The sequence below is a fragment of the Pungitius pungitius genome, chromosome 8 (genome assembly GCF_949316345.1).
Source record: "Pungitius pungitius chromosome 8, fPunPun2.1, whole genome shotgun sequence".
NCBI classification, from domain to species: domain Eukaryota; kingdom Metazoa; phylum Chordata; class Actinopteri; order Perciformes; family Gasterosteidae; genus Pungitius; species Pungitius pungitius.
In genome coordinates, this window is record NC_084907.1 from 20,034,967 (window position 1) to 20,062,859 (window position 27,893).

At 47.8% G+C, this 27,893-nt stretch overlaps 1 protein-coding gene across 3 annotated transcripts; it reads left to right on the top strand.

Moving 5' to 3' along the window:
- The first annotated feature begins 99 nt into the window (after nucleotides 1-99).
- LOC119229816 (protein NDRG3-like) lies at nucleotides 100-27,711 on the top strand. Of its 3 annotated transcripts, XM_037490556.2 has the most exons (17): nucleotides 100-259; nucleotides 11,349-11,432; nucleotides 13,046-13,078; nucleotides 20,458-20,563; nucleotides 20,705-20,825; nucleotides 20,934-20,996; nucleotides 21,094-21,154; nucleotides 21,959-22,045; nucleotides 23,629-23,685; nucleotides 23,824-23,927; nucleotides 24,240-24,305; nucleotides 24,401-24,452; nucleotides 24,540-24,587; nucleotides 24,674-24,709; nucleotides 24,802-24,853; nucleotides 26,181-26,219; nucleotides 26,731-27,711. In XM_037490556.2, exons 2-17 carry the CDS (start codon nucleotides 11,376-11,378, stop codon nucleotides 26,901-26,903), a joined length of 1,155 nt encoding a protein of 384 aa, XP_037346453.1. In that variant the 5' UTR covers nucleotides 100-259; nucleotides 11,349-11,375; the 3' UTR covers nucleotides 26,904-27,711. The 3 variants fall into 3 exon arrangements, with proteins under 3 accessions (XP_037346453.1, XP_037346456.1, XP_037346454.1); XM_037490559.2 differs by lacking the exon at nucleotides 26,181-26,219; XM_037490557.2 differs by lacking the exons at nucleotides 100-259; nucleotides 11,349-11,432; nucleotides 13,046-13,078 and adding an exon at nucleotides 16,710-17,104.
- The last annotated feature ends 182 nt before the right edge of the window (nucleotides 27,712-27,893 follow it).

Here is a 27,893-nt window from a genome sequence, read left to right on the forward strand (position 1 = left end):
TTTGTCGGCATTTCGGAGCCGAGTGAGACCTCCTGTCACCTCCTGTCTGTGCGACGCCTCTTCTCATTGGCTCCGCGGTTTCCGCGTCGCAACGTGTAGCTCCGCCCACAGTCATTAGAAATACTAGTTGAGACAAGAGGTAGCGGCGGACGAGAGCAGCGTGTACTCTACACCGAAATACACCCACTACCACGCATTCAACAATACACTCGGAGAGGTATTAGCTGGAAGACAGCGGACGCTTATATTTACCGACGCGGTAAGTCTCAAACCCGCGTCTCCGCGGTGCTATCCTTCCCGTTTACCGTTGGCAGATGTGCCACACGATGCCACAGGAGATTATCTGCGCTCGCTGGATGGCGACCTGTTCGCGGTGCCGCTCCGCGACCCGACTCGTTCCTGCCAGAACCTCAAAGAGCCGTGATTGTACTTCGTTTAAAAACACGTTTGAGGCGAAGCGGAAAATGACGTCGGTACACGAGTGAGCGCGAGCGAATCGGTTCATTTCCAAAAAGGGAAAAAAAGAAAAAAAAAAAACTGCAGCTCAATTGAATTTGAGTTCATGCGACATGACGATCGTTCCCAACCGCGTATCTCTTCGTCCCCGCATTGGCGTTACTCTATTCTCCGATGCCTTGTATACCTGCTAAATAATAAAACTTCTATCTCTATATAACAGGACGAGGCCTGTCACGATGCCTCACACCGTGAATTACCCACCTCCAACAACTGACTGTTGCCGAATAGCTTGATCGATTGAAGGCACTGAATGCAGTTCAAACTTCAAACCTAAAACCCTTAGGAACAATGTTAGCTAGTAGCCTCAAGTAGCGTCAAGTTAGCAGTTTTAGGTCATAAACTCATTGCGCTGTAATGATAACATTAAAAACACGTTTTCCTTATTTATAGGTTTATTAGAAGACGTACTGCTTTTTTTTTTTCGTTCGGGATTAAATTTAGTCCGGAGTTGCAACCGGAAGCTAGCTCAAAAGGCCCATCGCTGTGTGTCAAATGTGCGGCTTGTCGTCTCTCATGGAGTCATGTTCGGACCCCCCCCGCCCCCGCCCCCCCCTCCCCCGATAAAAATCCTGCTTGAGTCTAGACACGGCCGATCCATCGTTATCAATCGGGTATCAGGCGTGCTGGTGCAGGTGTTCCACCACTCGGACGTCACGTGAGGGATGTCAATGTCACTGGTGGCCATGCGAAGGTCACCCAGGTGGGAGGTGTAAGGAGATGACCATCAGGGGTTGTCTGGGGGTGGACTTTAAAAGGAGACCTCCTACCAGGAACAACGTTGATGGAAAAGTAATCCGTTATTTGACATTTAGAAACAATCTTTTTAATTAAGAAGGTCATTAAAACCTTTTTGTATTAAGTACCTCACACACAGAACACCTCCTTTTTTCTATAGATACAGCCTTCATTCTGGTTTATAATAGTGTACATTTTAGTATGGGGGGTTGATTCCAGGTGTTGCGATTCCCACAATGGTAGTGTCACATGATCCTTAAGGCTTGAATGGCGCTTACACAACAAGCAACCACCAGGCTTTTGTTTTCATTGATAACACTGTCGCAAAATACCGTTGGGAGCGAGTGTTGATCCGGAAACCTTTCGGAAACCGTCTCTTTTGTTTGCAGGAGAAAATGCAGATGGTGGTGTGGTTGGCGGTTTATTGCCATATCGTTGGAAGCAATCTGCCCCTGGTTGATTATTAGGCAGAGTGAAGACCTACTGCCCAACTAGAGGGAGTGTCAGAAGTTGTTAATTAAGCCGCAGTTTGAAATCTGTGTTCGGGTGAAGCATTTGAAATGGGTTTATGGGATTCAGTACAATACCGTTTTAAAACTGTCAGATTTCCTTCTGCAAGTGTTGTGAGAGTTTACAACAAACTACACTGAGCATTCAGTGACTAAGTCAGCCTTATGCACCGGGCCCCTCGGATTGCATCCATTCATTCAGTAAGTGAATGATGTAATGTATTTTCATCCATCTCACTGTTACGGTGCTTTCCGGGTGGTATTACTACTTACACACACATCATTACAGGGTTTTACAGTGCGCATAACAAGTGAGATGCGCTCTTGTGTGGAAGAGGATTTCTTGCAGGGATTAATGTCAGGATGTGAGGGAATAACGCTCACCAGAGAGACGACGACGGCGGTAATTAAGGCGCCGTGCTGACAGTCAGTCTGCCTTGTGTATCTCCTCTCGCCTCAGCATTACTGTGTGCACTGGCTGGCCTGGCCCTGCAGGGCAAAACGCACCCTGCGCCGGGGACGTTTTTCCAGGACTTCATGTAATTATTGGGGGAAAATGTGCCACAGATTTTATGAGAAAGCGCTCTGGAGCTGCAGTTTTTGGGGTTTTGTTTTTGTCACTGGACACGCCTATTCCAGGGTAGGTTCTTATATTTTCCATTGATCGCAGACCGTACAGCTTATCTCGTGTTTCAGTATCGTCATTTCATCAGTCTGTACTCGGACATGAGACCAGAAACAGTGTCTGGTGGGCTTGCGTGCAGAAGTTACTGGGTCCAAACCCCTTATCATCTGCTGGATCACTGAAGGTCATTGTCTTCATCAACACGGGCAATAGAATCAGCAGGTGGTGATGAGGAGAGGCGGAGCACAGGTGGTAGGCTTGTTGATCCAAAGTGCTGGATAGGAGCCAAGCTGGACCTCCGGCTGCCCCGGGCCGTCCTTCAGCGCCGACGTTCGCCCAGGATTTAGCGAGCATCTGAGAGAGAGAGACGGGAAGCAAAGGAGGGGGGGGGACGTTCCTGCTCTCCGCTGAGACAAATCCCACTTTGTCATTGGTACAAATGTGTAAGCAGCATGCTGATTTCTTCAGTGTCTCATTTCAGAGGCTCAAGTCATTTCATACTTGGCTTGCTTTAATGATTTAGAGGATCACCCAGGAAAGTTAAATGTTTTTTTTGGGGGGGGGAAGGGGGTCGAAGAATTGGCAGATGCGGTACCCCTGGTGCCTTAACCCCCCACCCCTTGTTTTCTACTCTAAGTCACCCAAAGCCCCAATCATGAAACGCTCAAATTACCCTGGTGAGTGTGGCTCCGCCTGGGTCGGGGCTCTCATTCGTTAGGCGCACGTGGTGTCGACAGGAAGATAAATAATTGGTGATGCCGTTTTATAACCCGTTTGCTGCGTTAATGCTCGGAATGTTAATGAGCGCGAGCTGCGGCGCTGTGGAAAAGTAGCCAGGTTCTTGTGATGATGATGATGATGAGGGACTGGATAAAGGTCATTCGATTTCATTGGCGCCCCCAGCGGAGTCTAGGATGGCGTGTGGGGGGGGGGGAGGGTTACAAAGCAAGCCAGCGACCTCCGCGGCGAGCGCTTGCGAGATAAGGATCTCTCGCTGCTGTGCCCGTAGCTGCCCCTTGGACCTGCCTGACGGATCCTACTGGAGGACACCGCTGCTCTGGAAACTGCCCAATGGCATCAGCCAGCTGGGATCCAGGGGGCACACACGCGCACACACACATACAGCCCCCCTACTTGCACCACATCTTTCTCTTTGCCATCAGTGCAACTAAGCAAGGCAGAGGAGGAAACCCCCCCCCACCCCTCCCCCCCACAGGCTGAGGGGCAGCTAGCGCGGCGAGGTACGGCCTTGTGCTCCGTTAGCTGCACTGAGTGAAAGTACGACGCGCAGGCAGGCAGCCGTGCACTCTTATTTCTAGCCGGATCCCCCCGAGGAGCCAGGAGAGGCTCTCATTCCTCTCTGACCCATCGGCAGCAGAGTCATCTCGACTACCTTTTAGTGGTGGTGATGTGTTCTGTTTCTGTCCGACCTCCACGGCTGTCATGTGTGAGACCCGTCTCTGCTAGTTGTGTTCCTGATTCAGTGAGTGTGTGTGTGTGTGTGTGTGTGTCATGTACAGCGGGTGAAATAAGTATTGAACACGTCACCATTTTTCAAAGGAGCTATTGACATGACATTTTCACCAGATGTTGGTAACAACCGTAGTAATACATACATGCATACAAAAAGTTCAGAAATAAAGTTATGTGTAATGTGAAATGACACAGGGAAAAAGTATTGCTCAGGTGGGACTTTGGCTCATTCTTCCACACAATCGGTCTTCACATCTTGAGGGTTCCGTGGGCCTCTTCCATGAATCTTGATCTTCAGTTCTTTCCATAGAATTTCAATAGGATTTCTTTATCCTGATTTACGAGAGGTTATTGGTCTTTCACACCCACACGGGTTAATGCTGCTCACACACACACACACACAGACAACCAAGGCCTTACATATCCACGCGTACTTCCTTGTGTGACACAGGCTTAATGGAAAAATTGAGTTTCCGTTTTACTGGTCCGAAACATGACTTCACCACTAGAAAAATCCTGTGGTCGGTCTGCGGCTCCGTGTCGACGCACTGGAAGACGCTGGGAAACACTTGAATGAAACCTAGCAGTGTTTTTAGGAAGCTGGAGTTCTCAGTCTCCTGCGGCTGTGTGCGTTTTCATGCGAAAGGTGAAGCATGCCGATGATGCCAATAGATATGTGGTTGTAAATCAATTCAGCCTAATGAAAGCTCTTTAATCTCATAAGACCATTAGCAGATAAAGTGGCCCTTTGAGGTATAAGGTAATTTTGTAAAAGCCCTCGGCGAGTAATGGGTGGGGTCTTGCACTCTGTTGCGTTGCAGGATTAGAGATGTGTATAAGTGTATATACAGTATGTGTTACTGTGGGCACTGTAATCGAGACACCACTTCCCCTCACATGAACGCGCAAAACCGAGGGGGAGGGGTAAGGGGAAGGGGTAAGACAGAGAAATGAGACGCACCCTTACCCCTATGTTTCAAGTGTGGTCCTCCGCAAACTTCGTTTCAAGGGCTATGTAGCCCTACGCCTTGGCCCTACCCCTTAATCAAAATGAGAATCGAGACACCACTTCCCCTCACATGAACGCGCAAAACCGAGGGGGAGGGGTAAGGGGAAGGGGTAAGACAGAGAAATGAGACGCACCCTTACCCCTATGTTTCAAGTGTGGTCCTCCGCAAACTTCGTTTCAAGGGCTATGTAGCCCTACGCCTTGGCCCTACCCCTTAATCAAAATGAGAATCGAGACACCACTTCCCCTCACATGAACGCGCAAAACCGAGGGGGAGGGGTAAGGGGAAGGGGTAAGACAGAGAAATGAGACTCACCCTACACCCAATTGGTTTGTAGACTGTCGTTGTGGAGCCTCAAGTTAAATTTTGGCCATTAAAATCTTACCTGAAGGACACTGTGAAAAGGTCGAAAAAGAGTCTTACAAACCTACTTAAAACACGCCCTGCTTTATTTTCCTGCGACTTGAAACTAGTGATCAAGACATTAACTTCATTCTGGTCATCGATCAGGTAGTAAGTATAACGTCCTTTTCTGATAGACTTCAGAACTCCTTTTGGAACTGCTGGCCTTTGGAAATAACTCACTTCCTGAAAAGCTGACCCCTTGGTTATAATCCTGTTGGTTTAAGTTCTTCTGTGGTGATTGGGTTCAAGTTGGTGCGGTAGGCAGTGTCCACGCCTCAGGGTACGTGACGTCGTCCGGTGTGTTCAAGGTATTCCAATAATACAATAGTATTTGTGCATTGCCAATCATTTGGTTTGTTTTAAGATTACGGTTGTACATTGGGGGTTACGTTGTTCTCATTTTGACGAGGTCCCATCCAAGTACAACCTCTTCAACATTTTTATCACTTAGAGTTGTGGCCGGCTCAGGATATTAAATGTGGGTCCGCCTTCAGATTTGGTTTCCAAATAGGGGACGAGTTAATTATAGTAATGCGGTATTTACCAGATCTTTTTTTTTTTTTTTTTTTTAAATCTCTTGGATCAAAGACTGAGGCCGGTGTTACAAGCCTCAGTCAAGTGTTACGAGGACGATTTGTTTTCTAGTATTAAATAGTTGCTCATGCTTCTTTTCTTTTGCTCTTAGTGGTCATCCACATGAATCTGTGTGTATCCTAGCGTTATGTGAGCCAACACCTGAGTGGGATCATGTCCTGCAGCTACCTGACCTGGCTTGTTCCACGTTCTGAGGTGGAATATTGAACAATAAAAGACTTATTTTTATATCTTCACGCCTGAAGAAGACTTCAGAGTCGTTTTTTTTGTCACATTTTGAAAAGGGAGGGGAAGAAATGTATTCGTCAGCTTGTGTCGAAGAGGATCGCATGAGCCGTTAGGAGGGTGGCGGGGTCTCTGGAGCGCGAGCTGGCGCTTAATTAAGTAGACGTGGAGCTCCGGGAGCGGTGTGCGAGTGCATGGCACTGTGTGAGTCTGTGTCTCTGCGCGTGTTGGTGGTGTTTGTGTGTTTGCAGACAGCATCAGCAGCAGGAGGGGGGGGGGGGTTAGTACTGCAGGTCGGCTTTGCCACGACGGACAACAAAAGGTGAAGATCTCCCGATCGCAGGGCCGTCCCTCGGTTTGTTATTCGCCCGACTGTTTGCTAAACAAGCAAATGTTCTCTTCTAATTCCCCAGAAGTGAGACACGGCCCGTTAGCTCGACTCTGTCAGCATCGCCCCCCCCCCCCCCCCCCCCCTGCAGACTGTGAACCGTAAACAAAGGTTCAGCTTGGAAGCACAAAGTTGGGCAGGAGAGACATTTCCGCTGACTTTCCCCTGGGATGGAAAAGTCTAAGAGTAAGGCCTAGTTTTTTTTTCTCCCCTTTACCTTGTCTGTAGCCCTGACAACAAAGACTCATAGGAGGCTGTCCCTCTGATGGCAGGCGGCGAGTGTCAATGGGATTCGTGCTGGCCTATTTCCTGCTGTGACGTGAAGCCTGGGGGGGGGGGTTAGTGACCGAGGACAGACGTGCGTTTGTTCCTCTGTCATTAGAATCATTTGGCTCCCAGGGAAAGAAAACGGGCAGATGATGCCACGACTTCCTCTCGCTGGAATTCAATTGTCAATTAGCTGTGCCCCCCCCCCCCCATCAAGGGGCGGATGTTTTCGTTTAACGTGGCCAATTAAGGTGATTCCTTTGCAGTCTTTTGTAGCCTTAAGGGCCACTAAAAGAAGCGCACCATGTTACAGGCCCCGTCTGTCTGTTAGGCCGTGTTCAGTCTAGAAATGCTTTAACCTCTCCTTCTGTACCGCCATGAACTGGCGTCAATGTGGCAATGCTTGTTTTCTAATCTCTTAGGGGAAACTTTTGCCGTCTTCTTTTGTAAATTCCAAGGTCAATGGTTCTGTGTTCAAATTGTATCACAATTTGTCCAACGCCAGCCGGAATGGTTCGTTCTGCCACGAAAGCCGACCATTGGTCCACTTTACCGACAGTACAGTAACCGCCAACCGTTTAGTTTGCTTTGTTTTAAACGCACTAGAAGTGACCCAAATATTGGAAATCAAGCCTTTGTACATTTGATCACACTTTGATGATATTGTTAAGGGGCCGATTGGGTTGAATGTTAATATTCACTGTGCGTCTCTCCTCACTGCAGAGGGTGAGGATGTGTAGACACAAGGGTTTGTGCTTTGAATCACCAGTGTCAGGGTCTCCATAGAAACCCAAAGGGGAGTGAAGATGAGGTCACCGCGGTGACATTCACCTCGGGTCGACACGGAGCCGAAGGAGCTCACGCGGCCAAAGCACCGCCATGATGGCGGCAAGTTAAATCGGTAGTCTGTCGCCGTGGCAACTAATTGAAGATGCTAAAAGTAGGGGTCTGTGTCACAGCCAGCTCCTCAGTCATCCGTCATGCAGCCCGCTTGGACTGCCGAAGGGTGAGGAAGAGTAAGGGTTGCACTCATCGCTCAGTCGGCCCGGTCTGCTGACACGGCAGCTGCAGGAATCCTTTTGTGTTGGCAAAGTATCTAAAGAAGGTGTTTTGGCGCGCGCCTCTGTGCTCACACACACACTTACTCTGGCGCCTGCAGGTTAGCATGAAGCTAAAGGCATGTCCTTTCTCCTCAGGACCACTGGTGTGTGTGTGTGTGTGTGTGTGTGTGTGTGTGTGTGCGCGCCGGGGGAAGATGCGCGTTGCTCTGCAATTAGAGCGGGAGGAGGGAGCAACGCTGATCAAGTTATCCGTTTGATTAAGTTGACATATTTCAACATGTCTTTGCGGTTCTGAGACACAACTACAGCAGACTCTCCCCCGCGGCAGCGCTGACACTAGGCAGAAGTGAAGCTTGATCTGCGTAGAAAAACGGCCTTGTGGGATTTTCCCTCCGACGCGGGTTGCGTCCTCGGCCGACTGCTCGCCCCGGCGCAGCCTCCCCCCGTCCCTCGCCGCGCGGCATTAGGCGGCGGCTGAGAGGAGGCGGACGAGACCGCCTGCAGGGAAATGGAACCTAAGCAACAGGCGAGAGAAATCACGTGTGAGAGCCCTCGCCAACAGGCGTGTCACTCATTTTGCAGGGCGAACAGCGGAGTAAAGAGAGTTCTGGTGTCGGGGGGGGGGGGGGAGAACCTTTTTTTGTGGGAGCGATCCGGCACAACCGACGGTTCCCGCGCTGTCAAGGCCGGAGGGACTTGTCCTCCGCCATCGGCCTTCTCGTGCTCTCGTTCACCAGTGGCTCGCTGGGAATGAAGGGACAAAGCTCGCTGCCCAGATTGTTAAAAGGGAATTTCCCTCCGGCCATCTGGGGGCTACGTCTCCCTAAGCTTTGCTGGGATACGTCTGGGGACGGTCTGCACGGCTCCCATGATTCCCAGTGATTGTCGGGGGTAAATGCAGCTGAACGAGCAGCGCTTTGAGCTTTTTCACTTTATCAGTTCTTAATGTCTACCACTATTTACCTCCTCCCGATTGCCTCACATGGGTCCCTCGGGGCTAGCCCGGCTCAGAATAAACATTGGCAACCTGCTTTGTCTCTATGGCAACAGCTGCACATGCTGAACGGTAGAGCGGGCATGAAGTAGGTAGAAAAGGGTGGTGGTGCATTAGGGCTGCGCGGTGTGGCCAAAAATCCATATCACAGTATCAAAGATTCTGACGCTATCCCGGGATGTGACAGGATTGCTTTTTCAAGTAAACGTATTAATTCGCTGACCCCGAAAAGGACCGCCAGCTACCCGATCAGCGTGTTCGCTCGTTGTGGCAATACCAGCGGCTGGACAGACTTTGCAATAAATCGTTTTCTGATCGAACGTAACTTGCGTAAAATTTTCCAAAACCAAAACTCCTCCAAGCAGACTCTTGGGCACGAGTTGTGTTGGTGCATCTCTGGCCTCTCGTTGTTCCTCCTGTGCCGGTGTGAACGGTACGTGAGAAATTTATACCGTACGGAAATCTCCCACGGTTCCAACCGGTGTTCTCTGTCCTCAGGGGGCGTAGCAAGCTTTTCAAAAGTGTGGGAGATGGATGAACACAATGACAGAAGCACACAAAAAGTATAACCTACAACAATCCCAGCATTTACGTTCTGCCTCTTTCTTTTCTGCATCTTAATAATACTGCGTGACAAAAAGACGGTGGTAAGCTTGATAGTAACATGGGTCAAACATGACCTACATTTCTACATTTTGCTTACTTGCGCCCTGAAAAGGGAGATATTCTAAAAAAGAAAAACGCCCACACAAAGCTTTTTTCCTGGTGTTTTAAATGATACAACACTTTTCTTTCATAGATCTTCAACGGCTATGCAAACAATGTCATCATTTCTCCATTTTTTCTCAGACACCTTTTTAGCTAGCTGCTGAACAATATCCCAATCAACAATTAGCGTTAGTCTAAAAAACGAAATATAAAATCAAACACTAGAGATGCCAACAAAACATAAGCAAAACATCATCCAAACACATTTCAACCTTATTTAAAAACTTCCGAAGCATAAACACTCGTTCAAAGTACCTGTAAAATAACCATAACCACCTTCCTGCCTGCGTCCTCAGCACGAGCAGACGGATAAATCTAAGAGAGGCGGGACTTAAGGCAGAAGCCCGCCAATCATCATCAGCCGGTCACACTGACAGCCGGTGTCACGTAGACACAGAGCGGAGGAGCGACTGAACCCTCTCACCGGGAAAACACAGCACATCCCCCCCCCCCCCCACGGGTGCGACGCCCCTGGCTGCCCTAATGTGCATGTTGCTGAATGCGATCTTGCGTTATATTCTCCGGTTAACGCGGCCGGGCTGTGAAAAGCCAACCCGGTCAGTCGGTCATTTGGTTCAGGCTAACCGACCCCCCCCCCCCCCCCCGTCTCCCACCTGGATTACCTGGCTAGGCTGTTTACAATTCAAAGCAGCTTCCACCTCCATCACACTCTCTGTGACGGCCCGAGGAAACGTTGGATTGAGCCGGCCAATACGCTCAATCCGGTCAAGCATGCAGGGTATTTGTTTTTCTTTTTCCCCGCCTTGTACGCTCGTCTAAATATTATTTAGTAGTGCCACCATTGAGCCGGATTTGTCAGCGGGGGATTGTGCCGGACGTGTTTTCCCTTCACATACTGGTGATTTGAGTTTCTCGAAACCTCCAAGGTTTTCTGCATTTTCTTCCCCCTCCTGTTTGGTGTTACGAGCTGTGCCCATCTAGCTCCCTGCTTGTTCCCAGTCACGGTGCGATCGGTTGGCTGAGCAGGAAAGACCTCTGACCTGATTCATGCGTCAACAGGCAGCTGTCTGGTCTGGCCTATTTTTTTTTTTTTTAAAGGATAAAATTGCAGGTTACACAGTTGTTTGGGGCTTGGTCGTCATTGATGCTACCTTTCCGCTGTTGGCTTTCTGCTGGAATGAGCACTAACCAATCTTGAAGGTTATCCAATACCGGCATCTCAAGGTCGTTCCAGGGGGGTTGGCTCTGACTCGGGAAGGGATTATAGGCGTTCCTCCCAACTGGCTACGCCTCTGCTCGATTCGCCTGTACTTCTTTGTTTGTCTTACGAGCAGTGTGTGCATCTGATCATTCGTTATCGAGGCCGTTTGTGACGCGGTGGAGGCCGGTTTGGCGTCGTCTTCCAGCCGCTAAAAAGAAGCCGGCTGTGATGTGTAACGTGAGCCGCTCTCCTGGGCAGGGCCGGGTAATTCAACACCACTCCCTGTCCTCACCTTCAGCCTACGGTAGAGGCCGAAGTGGTGCCATTCGAGGCGAAGTGGGGGAGGGGCACACTTTAGTGTCAGTGCTCACGTCTGGCTTTAAGAGGGGAAACAAATGAGAGAGCTTCTTCTTCGTGTGTGTGTGTGTGTGTGAGAGAGAGAGTGAGTCTGTGTGTGCACAAAGCAGGATTTCACACTACTGTGCGGACTGGAAGTGTCACTTTTCCTGTTCACATTGCTTTTCATTAGTGCCCCCCACCACCCCCTTTTTTTTCAAAAAGCTGCATATGCTTGTTATTAGACATCTAATGTGTGTTTTCTCTTTTTGCACAGAGGGGTTTACAGTGACGAGACAGAAAGATGGATGAGCTGCAGGACGTACAGCTGACGGAGATCAAGCCGCTGCTGACCAACAAGGTGACTTGGTGGGGGGGGGTCGCGGCGGTTTCAAGCTGCGAGGCAACAGCCACACAAATCCTGCACCTGAACTAACACGCAGAAGGACACGTCCAAACCAGACACGTGGCGCAGGTTTAAAGTAAATGAGCACTTCACATGGAAAATGCATAGGCTAATGTAAACAGCACGGAAACTCTGCAGCCCTGATCATCAAAGTGAATTATTCATATCTGCTTGACTGTCGGTGGTGGGGAAAGAAAGGAGGGGGGGGGGGGGAGGGGAGTCAGAAGGAGAAAAAAATAAAAGGTTGGAGACTGAGGCAAGAGGGTGGAAGAAAAGCAGGGCATATAACACGAGAGCATGAATGCAGACAGATCAAAGGAGAAACTTAAAGAAAACTTCACGGTGCAATGGCAGATCAAAGTCCTTCCCATCCTCTTCCGACCTCCTCGTCCTCCTCTTTCCTGCTCCATCTCAACAGCTGATTAGCTGATGAGAGAGACGGTTTTGTTCTCTCCTCGGGCTACTGCCACAGACAGTCAGGGCGGTTTAGCGCCTCACAGGAGGGGTGAGTGGTGAAGCATCGGGTCTGAGGGGGATGGCGGAGGAGCGGGCGCACATTCCCCCCCCCCCCCCCCGTTCCCCCCGAGCAGCTGCATGCAGCGTGTTGTACGCGCCTTGTGTGCCGAGACGGCGCAGGGGAATATACATCCTAGGATACATCTTAATGAAGGATACTGGTGCTGACCTCTCACACCACCTAGTGGCCAGCTTTTAAAGAGACGGACCAGGGGTCTTGAGAGGAGATGGAGAAGGATTCTCATTTTCTCTCCGGTCCTTTTTTTGTAGAAGTGATGAGAGCACATTATAATGCAGTCATGTCCGCGGCAAAGTAGGCATAAGGACAGTCGAGAGCAACGTAACAAGTGTAATGGCCTCCTGACAAGGTTCCCAATGGAAGTGATTGCAGTTAACAAGGCAGGCATTTGCAGCTTCAGCGAGAGAGAGATTATTCACAGATTCCCTGGAAGCGGAAAAATAACTTTCTTCTGCCTCGAAGCGCGTACAAAACTCAATGAACCCATGCTCTGTCGACTGACCTTCTTTAAGGTCATGCTACGACGCTCTTAAGCATGTTGTTTGCGCAACACAGCAGGGAGTAATTTATTCGCAGTAATATTTCTAACATGCAACACTTCTAGTTCCTTATACTTTTACACAGTATCTACAAGAGAGATGGTTCTTAGTGTAACTAACTGACCCGAATGCTTTTTATTTTGTCTCCTGCTGCACAGCCATCTCAGTAGGAAGTAAGGGCCCACAGAGGACCCAACAACCTTGACTGTCGCGGTCTGCTCTGTAGCCAGTTGCCATCTTTGTGAAGACAAAGCGGCAAAATGAGACAAAATTCTCTAAAAATGCTTCAACTTGCTGAGCGTAAAGCGTGCAGTTATGATATTGGAAACTAAGCGGTAGTGATGATGTGAAGATCTTGTAGAAAGTGGGACCAATGTGCTCTAATTAGTTCCAAAATGAATACTGGGAGCAGTGTTATTATGACTATTGGCTTAGTGTATGTGACATATGAGCCTCAGCTAGACTCTAACTCTCCTCTTTTGCTCTGTCTGCAGAATACACGCAACTTTCAAGATTTCGACTGCCAGGTGAGTGCTGCTCTGTTCAAAGCGATTGAGGGTTGTGGTGATGCTGTTGTGTGAGGGGATCGGAGCATATGGACAGCCACCCATACCCCCCCTGCCCCCCCCCCCCCCCCCCCCCCCCCCCACTGACCCCATTTGTCTCTTTTGCCCTACATCTGATCATTGTTCCTCAAAGGCAAAATAGGATTTCCCCACACACTCTGCTGGTGAATCCTTTCCACCTGGGGGGGAGGGGAAGCATTTGTCCAACACCATTTTTGGCCACCATGTTCTCAGACGCCGTCCTTACTGGTAAAACGGGTTCCTTCCTGCTCACACGCCGGTTACTGATGCTCTTGTGCATCTGTGTTTCCACTGCATCCTGGCTCATGCCATCTTGCTGGTGACTGACAAAGTGAAGAGGGTTAGTGTGCCATTCGCTGTTGGAATGTCAATTATGAGCTGGTTGTTGACCAAATAGCTCCGTGCCTGGGATTATTTCCATGGCTTCTTTGTTTGGCACAGATGTGTACACAACTGGACTGAAATGACTGTTTGAGTGGCATGTGGATCATGTGAACTGATGGAAGCCAACATACAATCCTCCTAGTGTTTCTGGCCTGTTAGTTTAATTTAGAGCACGGTTCTGGACACACTCTGTGAGGAAGACTTGGCCATTAGCTTTGTGTTCGCTCGTTGTTCTAAGCCCAAAGCGTTCAGCGCGAGTCAACCCTCTCTGCTTGTCGCTCTCTCCTACAAAAAACTGCAATAAAGCAGAAAATACCTGGAAAAAGGGAACAAGCATTTTCTTGGAATTAGCCGGGCTTTAAGAACAACAAGTTGTGCCTGTGGATCAGTTATGGCCTAGAAGTCAATTGATTAAAGACATCTTTAATACGCGTACAGAGTCTTCCGCAGTAAGACTGTGTTTATGTGACAGGATCTGTCCTGGTCTTTCACAGTAAGCATTTCAACCATTTTTTTTTAATGTGATATTTTAAGGATCATTATCAATTGTTTGCCTTGACTGTGTTCTATGCTCTTCATTTATTTTTCTTTGGGGATCGCCTGCCCCAATTGGCTTTTTTTTATTTTTTATGCCTGAGCAGTGACTTCCCACTCTGCTGTGTTCCACCAGCATCTGGGCTGCAAAGGGTTAAGTCTTTCATCCCTCTCTGCAGTCACTGCTTCCAGCATCCCACCAGAGCTAAATATAGCTCCTGCAGGCAGAGGAGGAGAGGAAAGCATGTTAGCAGGAGCAGCAGGCGCGCTGCACGCTCCAGTCCTGTCGGCGTTGTCACTGAAACATGAGCACACAGAAAATGGTGCACTCCCTTCATGTGCTCAAATTCAATGAATTTCAGTGTCGTGTCACATTTCCGCTCCTCCTCTCTGCATTCGGTTCTTATTCTGCGGTTGCACTCGCAGTGCACCAGGACTTGTATCGGTGGTATTGAGGGTCGAGTGTATTGAACCTTTTTTTTCCCCGTGGCAGCCATTTTGACCTCGCATAGGGAAAGCCTTGAAGAAAATGATGAAGACGAATCCCTTAACTGCTGATTCTTGAACATGTATTTGTAGAATACCCATTTAAATAATAATCCACACATAACGTGATGACTTTATAAATGCTACATATTATGATTATCGGCCATTTAACTGTTCCACGTCCATGTTCCTGGTGTTGTGCATGCCACGGTTTACTGGCGCACTTTAATATAGGTGTTATTAATATCAGAGCTTTACAAAGTGATATAAAATAATCTCAACACACACATGCAGCACGAGGCTTTAGCAGCAGACGCCCTGTGAGTGCATATAGTCCATGTCTGGCTGTCCTTTTACCGCTGAGCAACGGTGTGACATTCCAGCAGCTGGAGGACAAAATCCAGCTGTGTCTCCGCTTGTCTGGTGCCGAAGCGCCTTCCACAGGCGGTTCTCGGCTACTGCAGCGGGCGCAGTCGACGGCGGCCGGACCTCCGTCAGGAGAGCGCCGCTGGTGTAAAGTTGGGGTCAGGGAGGAGAAACCACAGGGTGTGGTGCTGCAGTCCGGTGTGTCTTAAGACGCCCTGCTTGTCACTGAAATAGCTGACTGCTTTTTTTTTTTTTTATAAGTACAACTTCTTTAGGTTGATGGTCTTTGCAGTGGGGGACAGAATACCGATGACCTCATGAGTGTCATTTATTAGATCGTATATTGCAGTGACGATAACACAATGTTGATACGACTTCTCGTCTCAGCCAACACAAATGGCGCTTGTCTCATTGACACCAGCAGAGGGCGCCACAGGTCCGTCCTCGATGCCGGAACAGACCTCATAACTCCGGCCGTGTAAATGTAAAGCCCCGCATTGAACCGCGCCGTGCGCCTCTCCTCAGACTGCAGTGCGCTGCCGAGACGTGACTCGGCGCGCGACACGAACCCGCGCTGACGGGAAACGGGTGCGCGTGTGCGCGGTCTCGACACCTCGTCAGCGCGAGCCGACGTCATCATTGGTCTGCCACAACGTCTCAGCGCACGTGCGGGTTTTATCACTGTCGCCGCAATCGGGCTTCGATAACAACTGAGAAGGGGAGTGAAATAAAGTGTAACGTTTTCTGGCACAACTTTGCATCGTGGAACACAAATCTACGAATGCTGCTTTCTTGTCATTTATCCCAAGCGTGTTATTTTCTCATAATGTACACGAAGGACATGTCTCGTCAGAGTCACCCTCTGTCTGTCTGTCTGTCTGTCTGTGTGTGTGTGTGTGTGTGTGTGTGTGTGTGTTTGTGTGTGTGTGTGTGTGTGTGTGTTATGTCAGGAAAAATTTAGAGGAGAAAGGTCAGTGTACAACCAGACATGCTGCAGCAAAGACAACCAATGGAGAGCCCTCTGCGGTCATAGTCCCGCCCACTCTGTGCTGTTTGCGCGTGTGCCATTGGCCACTCAGAGCAGTCTGCCTTGGAGGAAGGACGCCGCGCACTGCTGGCAGAGGAGGCTGGAAAAAAGGGAGAGATCAATAAACTATGAGGATCAAATGATTCCGAGTCAGCTTTGGAGGAAATGGATCCCTTCATGTGGGGATAAAACTAGTAGTTTATTGTAGGGTTTGTTTTCTGGTAAGCAGAGAATTAGTCGTCTTTTGAAAGTCAAAACACTATGAGACAACATTTGCTGCAAAGCCATTTTTGTTCTTTATCAGACTTCTGCATTTTAACTCCAGTCCTGCTAAGCATCTCCCTTTTTTGAGTTATTTTCAGCGTCTGCTTATGTATATTCTTGTTCAGGTGTTTTCTAATGGTGATGCTGAGGTCACTCTGCCTTCGCCCTCAGCAAGGTGAAGCCAAATTGAATTTAGAGCCGATTGTTGTAAATCTCAGTGATCAGCAGCCATTTTGCTGATGCGGAGCCCAGCCCAGGGCGAGCTGTCAAATCAGCCTCTTCTCCTCACTTTGTCAGTATCGCGGTGTGACGTCAGCCGCCCCGGCTGCTCTCCAGGACTGCCTCTGCATCGCTTGCACCCCATCACCCCTTTGCCTCCCCTCCATCTCGGTCTTTTTCTCCTCTAAAGCAGCACCCTCCCCCTCTACCCACCTGACCCTCCGCAATCCAATTGGACGCACCGGTCGCTGGATGTACGTACGCGCTGCGACTACCAAAGCACAAACTGCAGTCTCACTCTCCTCCCCCTCTGCCTCTTCTCCTGCTGCCGTTCCCCACCTCCCGTGTCCCTCTCTCATTCGTTCTCTCTGCATCTTATCCAAACCCCCCCCACCCCCTCCCTCACCACCGCTCTCCCTCTTCTTCCTTCATTCAGATTATTTACCCATCTCCTCCTCGCTCCGCTGTGTCTTTCTCCTCCCTCTCTTCCTTGTAGCTGCTTCTCTAGCCTCCTCACCCTACCTCCCTCGCTTCCTCCTCCTCCTCCTCCTCCTGCTGCTTCAGGAGATCTTCAAAGCCGCTCATCACACACTTTGCACATAGCACAACACACTCCTCTCCTGCGTGGGAAAAACATGTCAGCTATTCTGGACCTGGACCAGATTGCATGCTCTGGGAATGGAGTGGTGAGTGACTAATGCGTCTTGCCTGCCGTGACACACCTGGCCGGGTCCTTGCAGCGGGGGCTTCTGGTTCAGATTAGGGTTTGGGGCTGTTTTCCCCCCAAAGGAGCTGACAGCAGCTGACTGGAGGAAGGGAAATGCTGCTGGTGGGGTTCTTTCCAGGCTTTGCCTGTCACCACCTTCACCACAAGGCTGAGCTTTTGGGGCTTTTTCTTTCTGGGCAGCTGCTACTGTCGGGTGACCATTTGTTCATTGTGTGTTTTTGTCTGTGTGTGGTTGTGTGTGTCTGTGTGTGTGCGCCTGCCTGCCTACAGGTCACAGAGTGACCATGTGTGTGCACTCTGCTCAGCCTAAACACGCTGAGGGTGCAGCGGAAAATTTCAATGTGGTGATATGTAGATGCGTGCGTGAGGTGCTCAATTGTCTCTAAATTATAAGTCTGTGCCTGTGAGTTCTTTGGTGTCAGGTCAGTGGTGTCGTTGGGTTTTGTGTGTTTCTCGGTGCACGTCTCTGAACATCTCGCATGTGTACTTTTTGTGTTCATCCATCCATAGCTGCAGGAATGCGTTTCCCCTGGGTGGTGCATTGTGTTTTCTTTTTCTGCCATAACTGAAAACCGGCCAGACGGTCACACAAGCCCCCCCCTTTCCCCCCCCGCCCTCTCTCTAAACATACACTTTAGCAACAACACACCAGAGCCACTGTAGCGCCTCCCCCCCCCTCCCCTGCAGAGACTTTGAGTTTGTAGTTCCAACCCACTGCTTTAATGACACGCATACACACTATGTGGGGTGCAGGTGGTCAGTGCTGTGTTTGTGTCAAAGGGGAGCCGGGGCGGCACGTACCTGGGATGATCCCACTGGGGAGCATGCATAACGGGGTGCGTGTGTGTGTGTGTGTGTGTGTGTGCGTGCGCGCGTGCAAGTGTGAATTAATTTGCTGGGTGTCTCTTGCCCTGTAAAGCTTCTCCCTTGGGTGATTGATGCCATTCCCGACAGGGCGTGGAAAACGGGGAGGGAGAGGGAGGGGGGGGGGACGGGGCGACGACGTCAAGATTGCGGGAAGAGGAACAGCGTGACATAGTACTAGGCTTCGCCCAAACCAGACTCTCCTCCTACTCCTACGGTTGCCCCAGTCGACCTCAGCGGCGCCCCTCTCAGAGCACGAGCCCCTACTCAGTATTCCTGTCTCGCCTACAACCCCACACACACTTATTGTCCAACTACTCACCACCATGAATGTATTGAAGAGGAAAAGGGGCTGCTTCCCTTGCAGTGCTACTCCCTTCTGTTATTTTTTTTTCTTCTTAACTCGAGCTGTCCGGGCTGGCAGCCACACCCCATGTATGTTTTTCTCGATATGCTACGGTGTGTGCATACATACATGTTTATGTGTCTGTGGAAGAGGCAGCACACCCAGATCAATACGGCTTTAAAACCATGCCGAGAGCTACGCGGACCTGAAGGTCCTCTCCCCTTTTCCACAGCTCTCTTCCGATGATTCTCCACCCTTGTTTGTGCCAGGACACGGCACAAGAAATAAAAGCTCACATACCTCTGTCAGTCACACAGGGCTCCTCCTTTTGCACCCCCCCCCCCCCCACACACACACACACACTCTCTTCCTTGTCTCTGCCTGCTTTCATGCTCCACTTCCACACTCTCCCCTGTTCTCTCTCTCTCTCTCTGTATATATCGTCATACTTGACCCCCTGTGTGGTCATTTTCTATGACCAGAGGCCGTCTTTGCTGCATGTACAGCTCACGTAGACCACAAAAAGCAGGCATTCGCACAAATATTTTACCTGAGTGTCCTTGACTCTGTCCTTGTCTAGTAAAGAAAAAATAACGATCAGAACCGTAAGGATGAAATTCCTTTAAGTCTTGAACCCCCCCCCCCCCCCCCCCCCCCATCAATAAACACGTACACCTTTGCACTAGGCCAAGGTTGCAGAATCATTTTGTGTTATTTTATTCCGTCCTCCATCGACCGACTACATGACAGACTGCTGATGCAAAGAACTGCTGTGTGTCCCAAGACACCTTTTGGGACATCGTTTGCCGAATGCCTGCAGTGGGAACCAGCCAGTCACGCTCCTCTGTCTCTCGGCCTTAACCCCCGTCGCTCTTCCGCTCCAGGCTCGCTCTTTTATTATTGATGACCTCTGGGCCTTGATCCCAGGCAGGCTCTCCTGCTCAGCAGCGTGCACACCCTTGTATGTAGCACCAAGTCGGCTTGACCTTGGGAAGTGTGTGGGTGCTTTTGTGATGCTATGATCCGGAAGTCCTTAAATTGACTTTACTTCCTGTCCATTTCATGCCGTCCTTCACTCTTTAACTCTCAGAAACACTCACAAGAGCCTCTGATTTATTTCTGCAGTGTCATCGTTCCCTCGATTTTTATCCTCATCACAGATCATTGTCTTCAAATTTAAGCGTCATTTGAAATTGGCCTAAAGCCATTCGTTTGTCCAAGCACTGTGACATACCGACGTGGGGCATCCTTGTGCTTCACAAAGAATTATATTCAAAAGAAAGCGATGGAGAGAAAGAAGCTGGTTTGACTGCTTTGAATTTCAATGGGTCTTTCTACGAAGACGGTTGTTTTTGCAGAGTCATGCCCAGGAGAGCGCTGAGCGCCCTCGGCCCTCGGAGAGAAAAGACTGTTTCACATTCTGTGCTTTGTTGCTCGATTGGTACACTCAATGTGTTGGTTAGGGTTGAAACCCTAAATATCATGTTGCGGTCATTGGGTGTACCCTGTGTGTGAACATTGTTGAATTTTGTAATCTTTATTTTGATTTTTTTTTTTTTTTTATGTAATTTGTTTAATTGCCAAACTGCTTTGTGCTTGGCTGAGATAATCTGAATGTAGAGTATATAATATATAACAATATAATGAATATTCCCCTCCCAAACTGCCTAAGCAGTATTTAATTAATTCATGCTACTTCTCCAGCCGAATGTACTGTAGTTGATCTCTTAGTGCCAAACCTCTCCATTAATGTCCCATGAATAGTTTTGAACTCTAGTATCTAGAAATAATATGAATGTGTGAAGTGTTGTGCAGACACTGCAGAGCATGCTCAAGGCTGTAGTCCCCCGTTTGTGCTGCTTTGAAAGGTTGACTAGCTAAAAACAAACATGGAGAAATATGTCAGCCAAATGGCTCCTTCACATGTTTTTAATCATTTGTTGTTGATTGTGGGGCAAATTTATATCAATCTTGAGCTACAAAGACCAACTGTCAAATGTATGCATTAACGCCAGAACTATCCTTTAAACGTCTTTCAGCTAAAACACGCCACGTATTTTGTTGTCTTTTAACGCTCCTCCACCTCTTCCCTGTGGCTGCAGGAGCATGATATTGAGACTCCCCATGGCGTTCTCCATGTGACAATGAGAGGCGTTCCAAAGGGCAACCGACCCGTCATCCTCACCTACCACGACATCGGCCTCAACCGTGAGTCGGCTCGAAAATAGAAGAATCGATACACGGCGTCCTGGTTTTTGTTTCTAGCCGCCGTAGTCACACACACACACACACACACACACGGGTCGTCCAGAGTATAAACCCAAATGTTTTGCACCTTTTTTCCCCCAGACAAGTCGTGCTTCAACACCCTGTTCAACTATGAGGACATGCAGGAGATCACGCAGCACTTTGCAGTGGTTCACGTGGACGCGCCCGGCCAGCAGGAGGGCGCGCCTCCCTTCCCCAGCGGGTGAGTGTCGGACGGGTTCTTGCATGCACCGATGACTGGGAAAAACGCTTGTATCAGCGCTGATGCCGCCATCCGCTGATTTAGTTGTAATGTTTCGTCTTTCGCCAGTTACCGCTACCCGACCATGGAAGAGATGGCGGAAATGCTGCCTTCTGTGATGACTCAGCTCAAGTCAGTGGCTCCCATGCCAGCAGCTCAGCATTGCTAATGTGCGCGATTTTTTTTAAATTCACCTCCATTTCCACGGTAACCAGTGGTTTCTCTGCAGGGTCAACAGTGTGATCGGCATCGGCGTGGGAGCAGGAGCTTACATTCTCAGCCTCTTTGCAGTGAGTCCCCATCTGATACTGGAACAATCTACGCTTTTTCTGTTTCACCTGCAATAATCAAAGGTTTTCCAGCAACACGGCCTGTTGTACTGAGAATGAAAGCGTCCCACTAAGCCCACAAAGGGCGGCGGGTTTCTCCAGTCTGCTTTTAAAGTTGCCATTCCCCCAGATGATGAATCACCTTTACTCAACTCTTGTTTCCGCACTCGACTCGGTGGGGCTAAAATAGGCACGATGTGTGTACAACAGAGCAGAAAGAGCTAGAAGTGACAGAGAGGAGCCAGAGAGCACTGAAATATGAATAATGGAAGGACAGGGCGGTGGCCAAGGGTAAAAAGGGAAGGTGTATAAATAAATAAATAAATTCTTATTCCCAGCCTCTCTATGCCGAGTTTGCTCTGTTTGAAAATAATGAACACAATTGATTCTGAAATGCATTTTCTCTAACCAGCTTGGAGAGAAGCAGGTTACCCTTGATAGATTTATAGCAGCTGTTACTGCATCACATTTGCATCACATCAGCAGTATTCCCTCAAAATTGGACAAGATGGATCTTTGATTTCCCCTGACATCCTCTTGGCAATTCCAAAATCGCAGCGCTTAAATGAAAAGCCAGGGATTCCGCATAGTTTAATGTGTTGATTTAAACAGAGACGTTCTTAACTTTTTACCTCTTTCAGAAAAACACTGCAGTGGTTACATCATTACTTTAGTACACCGGATCAAACTGAAGGTTTCTACAAGGAAGAAATGTCCAACAACCGCCCATATAACGCTGCAACTGACCGTGTTCTTCTCCTCCAGCTGAACAACCCGACCCTGGTGGAGGGGCTGGTGCTGATCAATGTCGACCCGTGTGCTGAAGGCTGGATCGACTGGGCAGCTTCAAAGGTCCGTGTAACCGCCGCTGCATGAACCTAGAAAGTCCTCCGCAACATACGTCAAGCTATTGCTTGAATAATTGAACCATTTGTTATTATTTGTAGTTTGACCACTTTCCATCTTGTGCTCTTTTAACATTACCATCTCACTACATTAAATTAGTTAGAAGGGAGTCATGATGGCCAACATTAAGTTGTTCATATTTTAATGAATCCATTCTGTTTATAATAATTTCATTATAGAATATTGTTTTAAAGCCATGAAAATGATACACCTGAGACTTTAAGTGTTGATAAAGCGAGCAAGTAAAATATTATCTATGTATTCTGTAGCGATGCGTTTTGCTTAACAAAATGTGAATTACATAATTACCACCAATTGACAGAGGTCAGAGTGAGTTGAGATGAGTCTTATCTCATGAGAAGCTCTCCCTCCAAAGTTAATCAAGCTAAGCTTTATTCACGTACTGTGGCACTGCAAGTGTTCATTCGTTTGGTTAAAAGAGCAGTGCACTGTACTGTTGTGTACTGTACATCGTGGAACATTTTGAGTATTGGCACCACGCTATGACGTTTGTCGCATACAGTTTAAAATACCCACTCAATCTGTTCCAGAGGTGTCAAGTAACGAAGTACAAATACTTCGTTACTGTACTTAAGTAGAAATTTTGAGTATCTATACTTGAGTATTTATTTTTCAGACGACTTTTTACTTCTACTACTTACATTTAAAAAATCGCCTCGTTACTCCTATTTCATTTCGGAAGGTTTTCCGGCTTGTCACCGTTCAAAAACACACACAAAAAACTACCCGGATAAATCGCGCCGTCTGGATTGCGAGAATTTGATTGTGGTTGGATGAGAAGTGTAAACATTTACCATCCAGACACCTTATTGGTTTATCACATGATGCAAATCAGAGTGACGCTGGGTGCGTAAAGTGGGGAAGAGATCGGTGGTCGCGGTACAAGTTGATCTCAGTTGGTATTTAGCGACATGAACCCGCCTCCTCCTCCTCATGCAAAGTCCATGTAACGTTAAATGAGTCTTCATGACCATGGGTCCAAACATGTTTTTTTCTAACTTTATTGATAATCTGGTGATAAACAGGATGATTGATAAACACCAAGGGATTCTGTATTTGTTCAATATTTTGATAACCGACCGCTCCCCATCATTATAAAAGCGATGCGTTTTACTTTTTTACTTTAAGTAGTTAAAGCTTGAGCTGATACTTCCACTTCTACAAAGTATTTTCAGACCCTAGTATCTATACTTCTACTTGAGTAATGAATGTGAAAACTTTTGACACCTCTGATCTGTTCTCATTATTTGGCTCATCCAGTTGAAATGTAAAATATTTTTCAGAGATTTCTCTTTATAAACAATATGTGCCACAAGGTCATGGAGACCTCCTTCACACCCTCTAAAACTTAAATAGGGCAGTCTGAATCACACATTAAAAGTCACTGATTACGCTACAAGTAAACGCGGGCATGGGTATGTAGTCACAGCCGTGAGGATGCTACATGAAGAGAAATAAGAACGTTCTAGTCTCCGTCTTAACTGGATCTGTCTTCCTGTGGTGTGCAGCTGTCTGGATGGACCAGTAATTTGGTGGACGTCATCATGGCTCACCACTTCAGCACGGTGAGTTTCTCCTGCGCTACGTTCCTCACCGTGTGCTATTTTCTGTTTCTGATATTTAGTGATAGCACTGCGGTAGCTAAGCATACTATGTTGAGTCTACCTCTTATTCTATTTGAACACCTCTGGTTCACTCATCAGGATGAGCTGACAGATAACCAGGAGCTGATCCAGACCTACCGCCTCCACATCGCCCAAGACATCAACCAGGACAACCTGGCCCTCTTCTGTGGCTCCTACCAATAGTAAGAAGCAATCCATTAGTCGATCCTGTACATGAAAAGCAGCATTTTCCCTCAGCAGCTGTTGTGTTCTTGATCAGCTTCATGGGTACATTGGAGGCACGTCCCTTCATCTCGCAGTATCGGAACGTGTTGTAAGCCAGATCAAAGTATAGACTGAGGCAATGTATCAAACACTATAGAGGAACGGGGCATGATGATAAATCCTGAGGGGTGCGGAGAAAATCCACATTCCTGCCAAGTCGGCTTAGATTTTTGACCGGTCACATTGTTCCTGCTCCCACAACTTAATCCAAATTTGTCTCCATGCACCAGCCGTCGGGACCTGGAGATTGAGAGGCCAATCGTAGGCTTGAACGAGGCTACAGTCAACACATTAACGTAGGTTTTGAGACCAAGAAGTCACTGATGAACCTTTTGTCTCTTGAGTACACGGTTTTGAGAATGTTTTAAGCCTCTTTTCTTTCCCCATCCAGCTGCCCTGCGTTGTTAGTGGTTGGGGACACGTCTCCTGCTGTGGATGCTGTGGTGAGTCATCTCAGCAAATTAAGAATCTTTGGGCAGCATCTGCAGTTTTTTAAATTATTTTTTTTTTAACTCTTGTTGTTGTTTCAGGTGGAGTGCAATTCCAGGTTAAATCCCACCAAGACCACACTGCTGAAGGTGAACCTTTTGTCGTTTGTTAATAAATAAAATATTTAATTTATTTTGACTGAACAAATAAGTCAATAATGGTCATTTTTCTGTAGATGGCTGATTGTGGAGGATTGCCACAAGTCGTGCAGGTTTGTTTTTATTACGAGTTTAGGTTCAGGGGTTCATCAATTGTCTTTATCCAAGTTATCTTCTAACTTTGAACCCTTTTTTCTCTTCACAGCCTGGGAAACTTGCCGAGGCCTTCAAGTACTTTGTTCAGGGAATGGGCTACAGTAAGTAACATGCTCATGTTTGTTTTTTTTTTTTTTTTTCTTCATGTGTTTTGCTACTTGTGGTTTGTCAGAAAAAACATCTAGTTATTCCAGTTCAAACTAGCCGCCTCTAGATTCAATGTCCACGAATTGTTTACAGGCAAAAACCTTTTTCGGGGGTGACGTGTGTGTGTGTGTGGTTGGTTGGACGTTCGTCTGTTTTTCACAGAATTTCCTGTTGACGTGAGTGCAATGACAACAGCACCTTCAGTGAGGGTTGTTTTTCACTGCAGTCTTCAACGAGCTTGTTGCTTCATGCCCCTAATGGGGTCTGGACTGTGGCCGTCGGTGCATGAAAAGACGCAACTCTTTGTCAGCCGGGTCACAGGGAGAGAGAGAGAGAGAGAGAGAGAGAGAGAGAGCGTGAGCGCGCTCGGAGGACGCTAACGCCATTTCCTCTCTTTGCAGCGTGCGGTCCCCACAGGCCTCAGTAGGTGAGGTGTGAGTGCCATGAAATGACAGTGGCCCCTCGAGATGTGCTGAACAGCAGTTCACTTCCTGTTCGGTTTGAAGTGGGCGTAAAAAAAAAAAAAATACCCTTTGTTTTTGCCTCGTGTGATTTTTCTTTTCTATAGAAAAACAGTTTATTGATGCAGGTTTCTTTTTTTTGAGGGAGAGACTCTATGTGCGTACTTAAACAGGCCTCCAGACCTTTTTAAAACGCATTTGTCAGACCGCACAGACTTTCAGGCCACCAACCAGCCTCTTTGGATGGATCTGTAGGTCTGCTTGCTCTGGCCATACAGATGAAGCCTGTCCATCTGTCGGTGTGTGTGGGTTTTTTTTTGTGTGTGTGTGTGTGTGTGTGTGTGGGGTGGGGGGGGGTGTATTTCTGTATAGCTAATTCTCTTTTGCACTCTCCCGTTCCCAAACCTATCACTGTGGGAGGGATCCCACCCCCAGGTGCAGCCAGTACTTCAGGGCCTCGGTGTTTCTTCAAAGGCCACCGAGTCCTCCTGTTGAGTAAATACCACTGTAGGATTAAAACAGATTAAAAAAAAAAAAGTGTGGAAAATAAATCTCCACACCTCAGCATGTTTCCTCAAGCTGCTTTTCCCTCTTTAACACAGTGTGAAACGCAAAAGAGAAACGGCCAAAGTGTGCAGGGAGATTTTAGTTAATGCACATGATTTCTTACCTGTTAATAGCAAAGCGCTTTTCTGTGTGTCCTCAATGACCACAAGCCATGGCAGATTTTTTTTTTTAGTTTGGATCAGTACACTGGGGTGGAATATGTCAACATTTCTTCCTTTTTGTCCTTTCTTCCTTCTCTAATCAATGCTTACAGTTCCCTACGTTCTCCTCAGTCACCTGAGCAACGATTCAGGTATCTGGTTTTTTTAAGCTGCGGTCTTTGAATCCACTGGCCTCTTGTAACTCCACAGTGGATCAATGTATGCAGAAACTTTGCAGAGAGCACCGATTTCATTTCGGTATTCAGCAGGTGCGTGTGGTGGATGCACAGCGGGATCTTTCTGCATACATGTGTCTCCCATTAGGAGTTCAATTTGTCCTGTTAGCGTGGATTCTGTCCTCCAGTGCTCCTATTTTGTTGCATGACATGCCGGCTTCCTCGGGCACTTCTGTTGGATTGCTTGTGTTCTGCTGCTGTCAAGTTATTTTTATTTTGTTCTACAGTTGACACACATGCAGTGATTTTCCATTCCACGTGTGGTTTCCTTTTTTTTTTTTTTTTTTTTATCAGCCTCAGTTTTTGAGACTTGTTTTGCATGGGACCCGCTTCTGTTGATGTGCGTCCGACGGTCCGAGTACCTCGGACGTTTGCGCGCGCCACTTGAGTCCGAAATATTAATGTGCGTCTCTCCCCCTTTTTTTAGTGCCTACCGTGGGAATGACTCGTCTGGCTCGCTCACGCACCGCCTCCTCCTCCAGCATCACCTCCATGGACAGCAGCCGCAGCCGCAACAACCTCAACAGCTTGCTGGAGGGCGGCGTCCCCGGGGCCTTGGACAACCAGGCCAGACCCCAGACCATGGAGGTCTCCTGCTAAGCTCCGCCCTTTGCACATTCCCATAGTAACTTATGTGTCCTCCCTTTCCTCCCCCTTCTCTCTCTCTCTCTCTCTCTGATATCCTGCTCCTTAGCAACTCAATGCCAGGAGGGTCTGTAATGAACTTATGTGATTAGAAAAGAAGATGTAATAAATATATTAACAGATGCATATTATTGAATATTTAATACAGTGTCAGTCACATTCGTACCAGAAACCATTACTATGGTCAAATGTGTTACGTATTCAAATGGTTAAACCATTAATATTATTGAGTGTTCAACCTCCTTCTATTTATTTTTTTTCACATTGTCTTTGATTTAAATGTCTTCACACACTATATAGATGCTCCATGTGTCCAAAATAGCTATCCTTGCAAGGTACAACACTTTTGCTATTTCAACTGCTCTCTCGTGATCTTTAAGCTCGTAGATTGTATAGATTTTAAAACACTATTTCATTGATTTTAATCCCAATCGTTGTTCAACGCGAGGCTCAATTAGTCACTATGTCTACTTGGTACAGAGCGCTGCTCCTGAACAGTGTTAGAGCATTCGGCGTAAAGTCACCAACCTGTCAACTGCTTTCCTTCACCAACAATTCTTTATTTTGTATTTTTGTTTCTGAGCTTGCCTCCTTTTCTTTCTGCTTTGTGTTGATGTTTTTTGTTCAGTTTGAATAGATTATTCAGTGACGTTTTAACGACCTGCAAGTGGGTTCTGATGTGAAAAGTACGAGTCCAGTGCTTCTCACTGTCTGCTGATTCAACCCATTTATATTACTACTGAATAAAGCTACAACATGACAACTTGTCTGGCGTTTTCCTTTCACTAACTTGCCTATAATTCTCCCATTTAAATGCACACATTTTTTTACTGTATGCCTCAGCACAGCGAGTGCTTGTACTTTTTCTCTCCTGTTAGTGGAAAAGTGAGGTGACAGTGGTGAGTTAAGTTTCCAACCACAGAGTAACAACTTCTGTTGTCACAG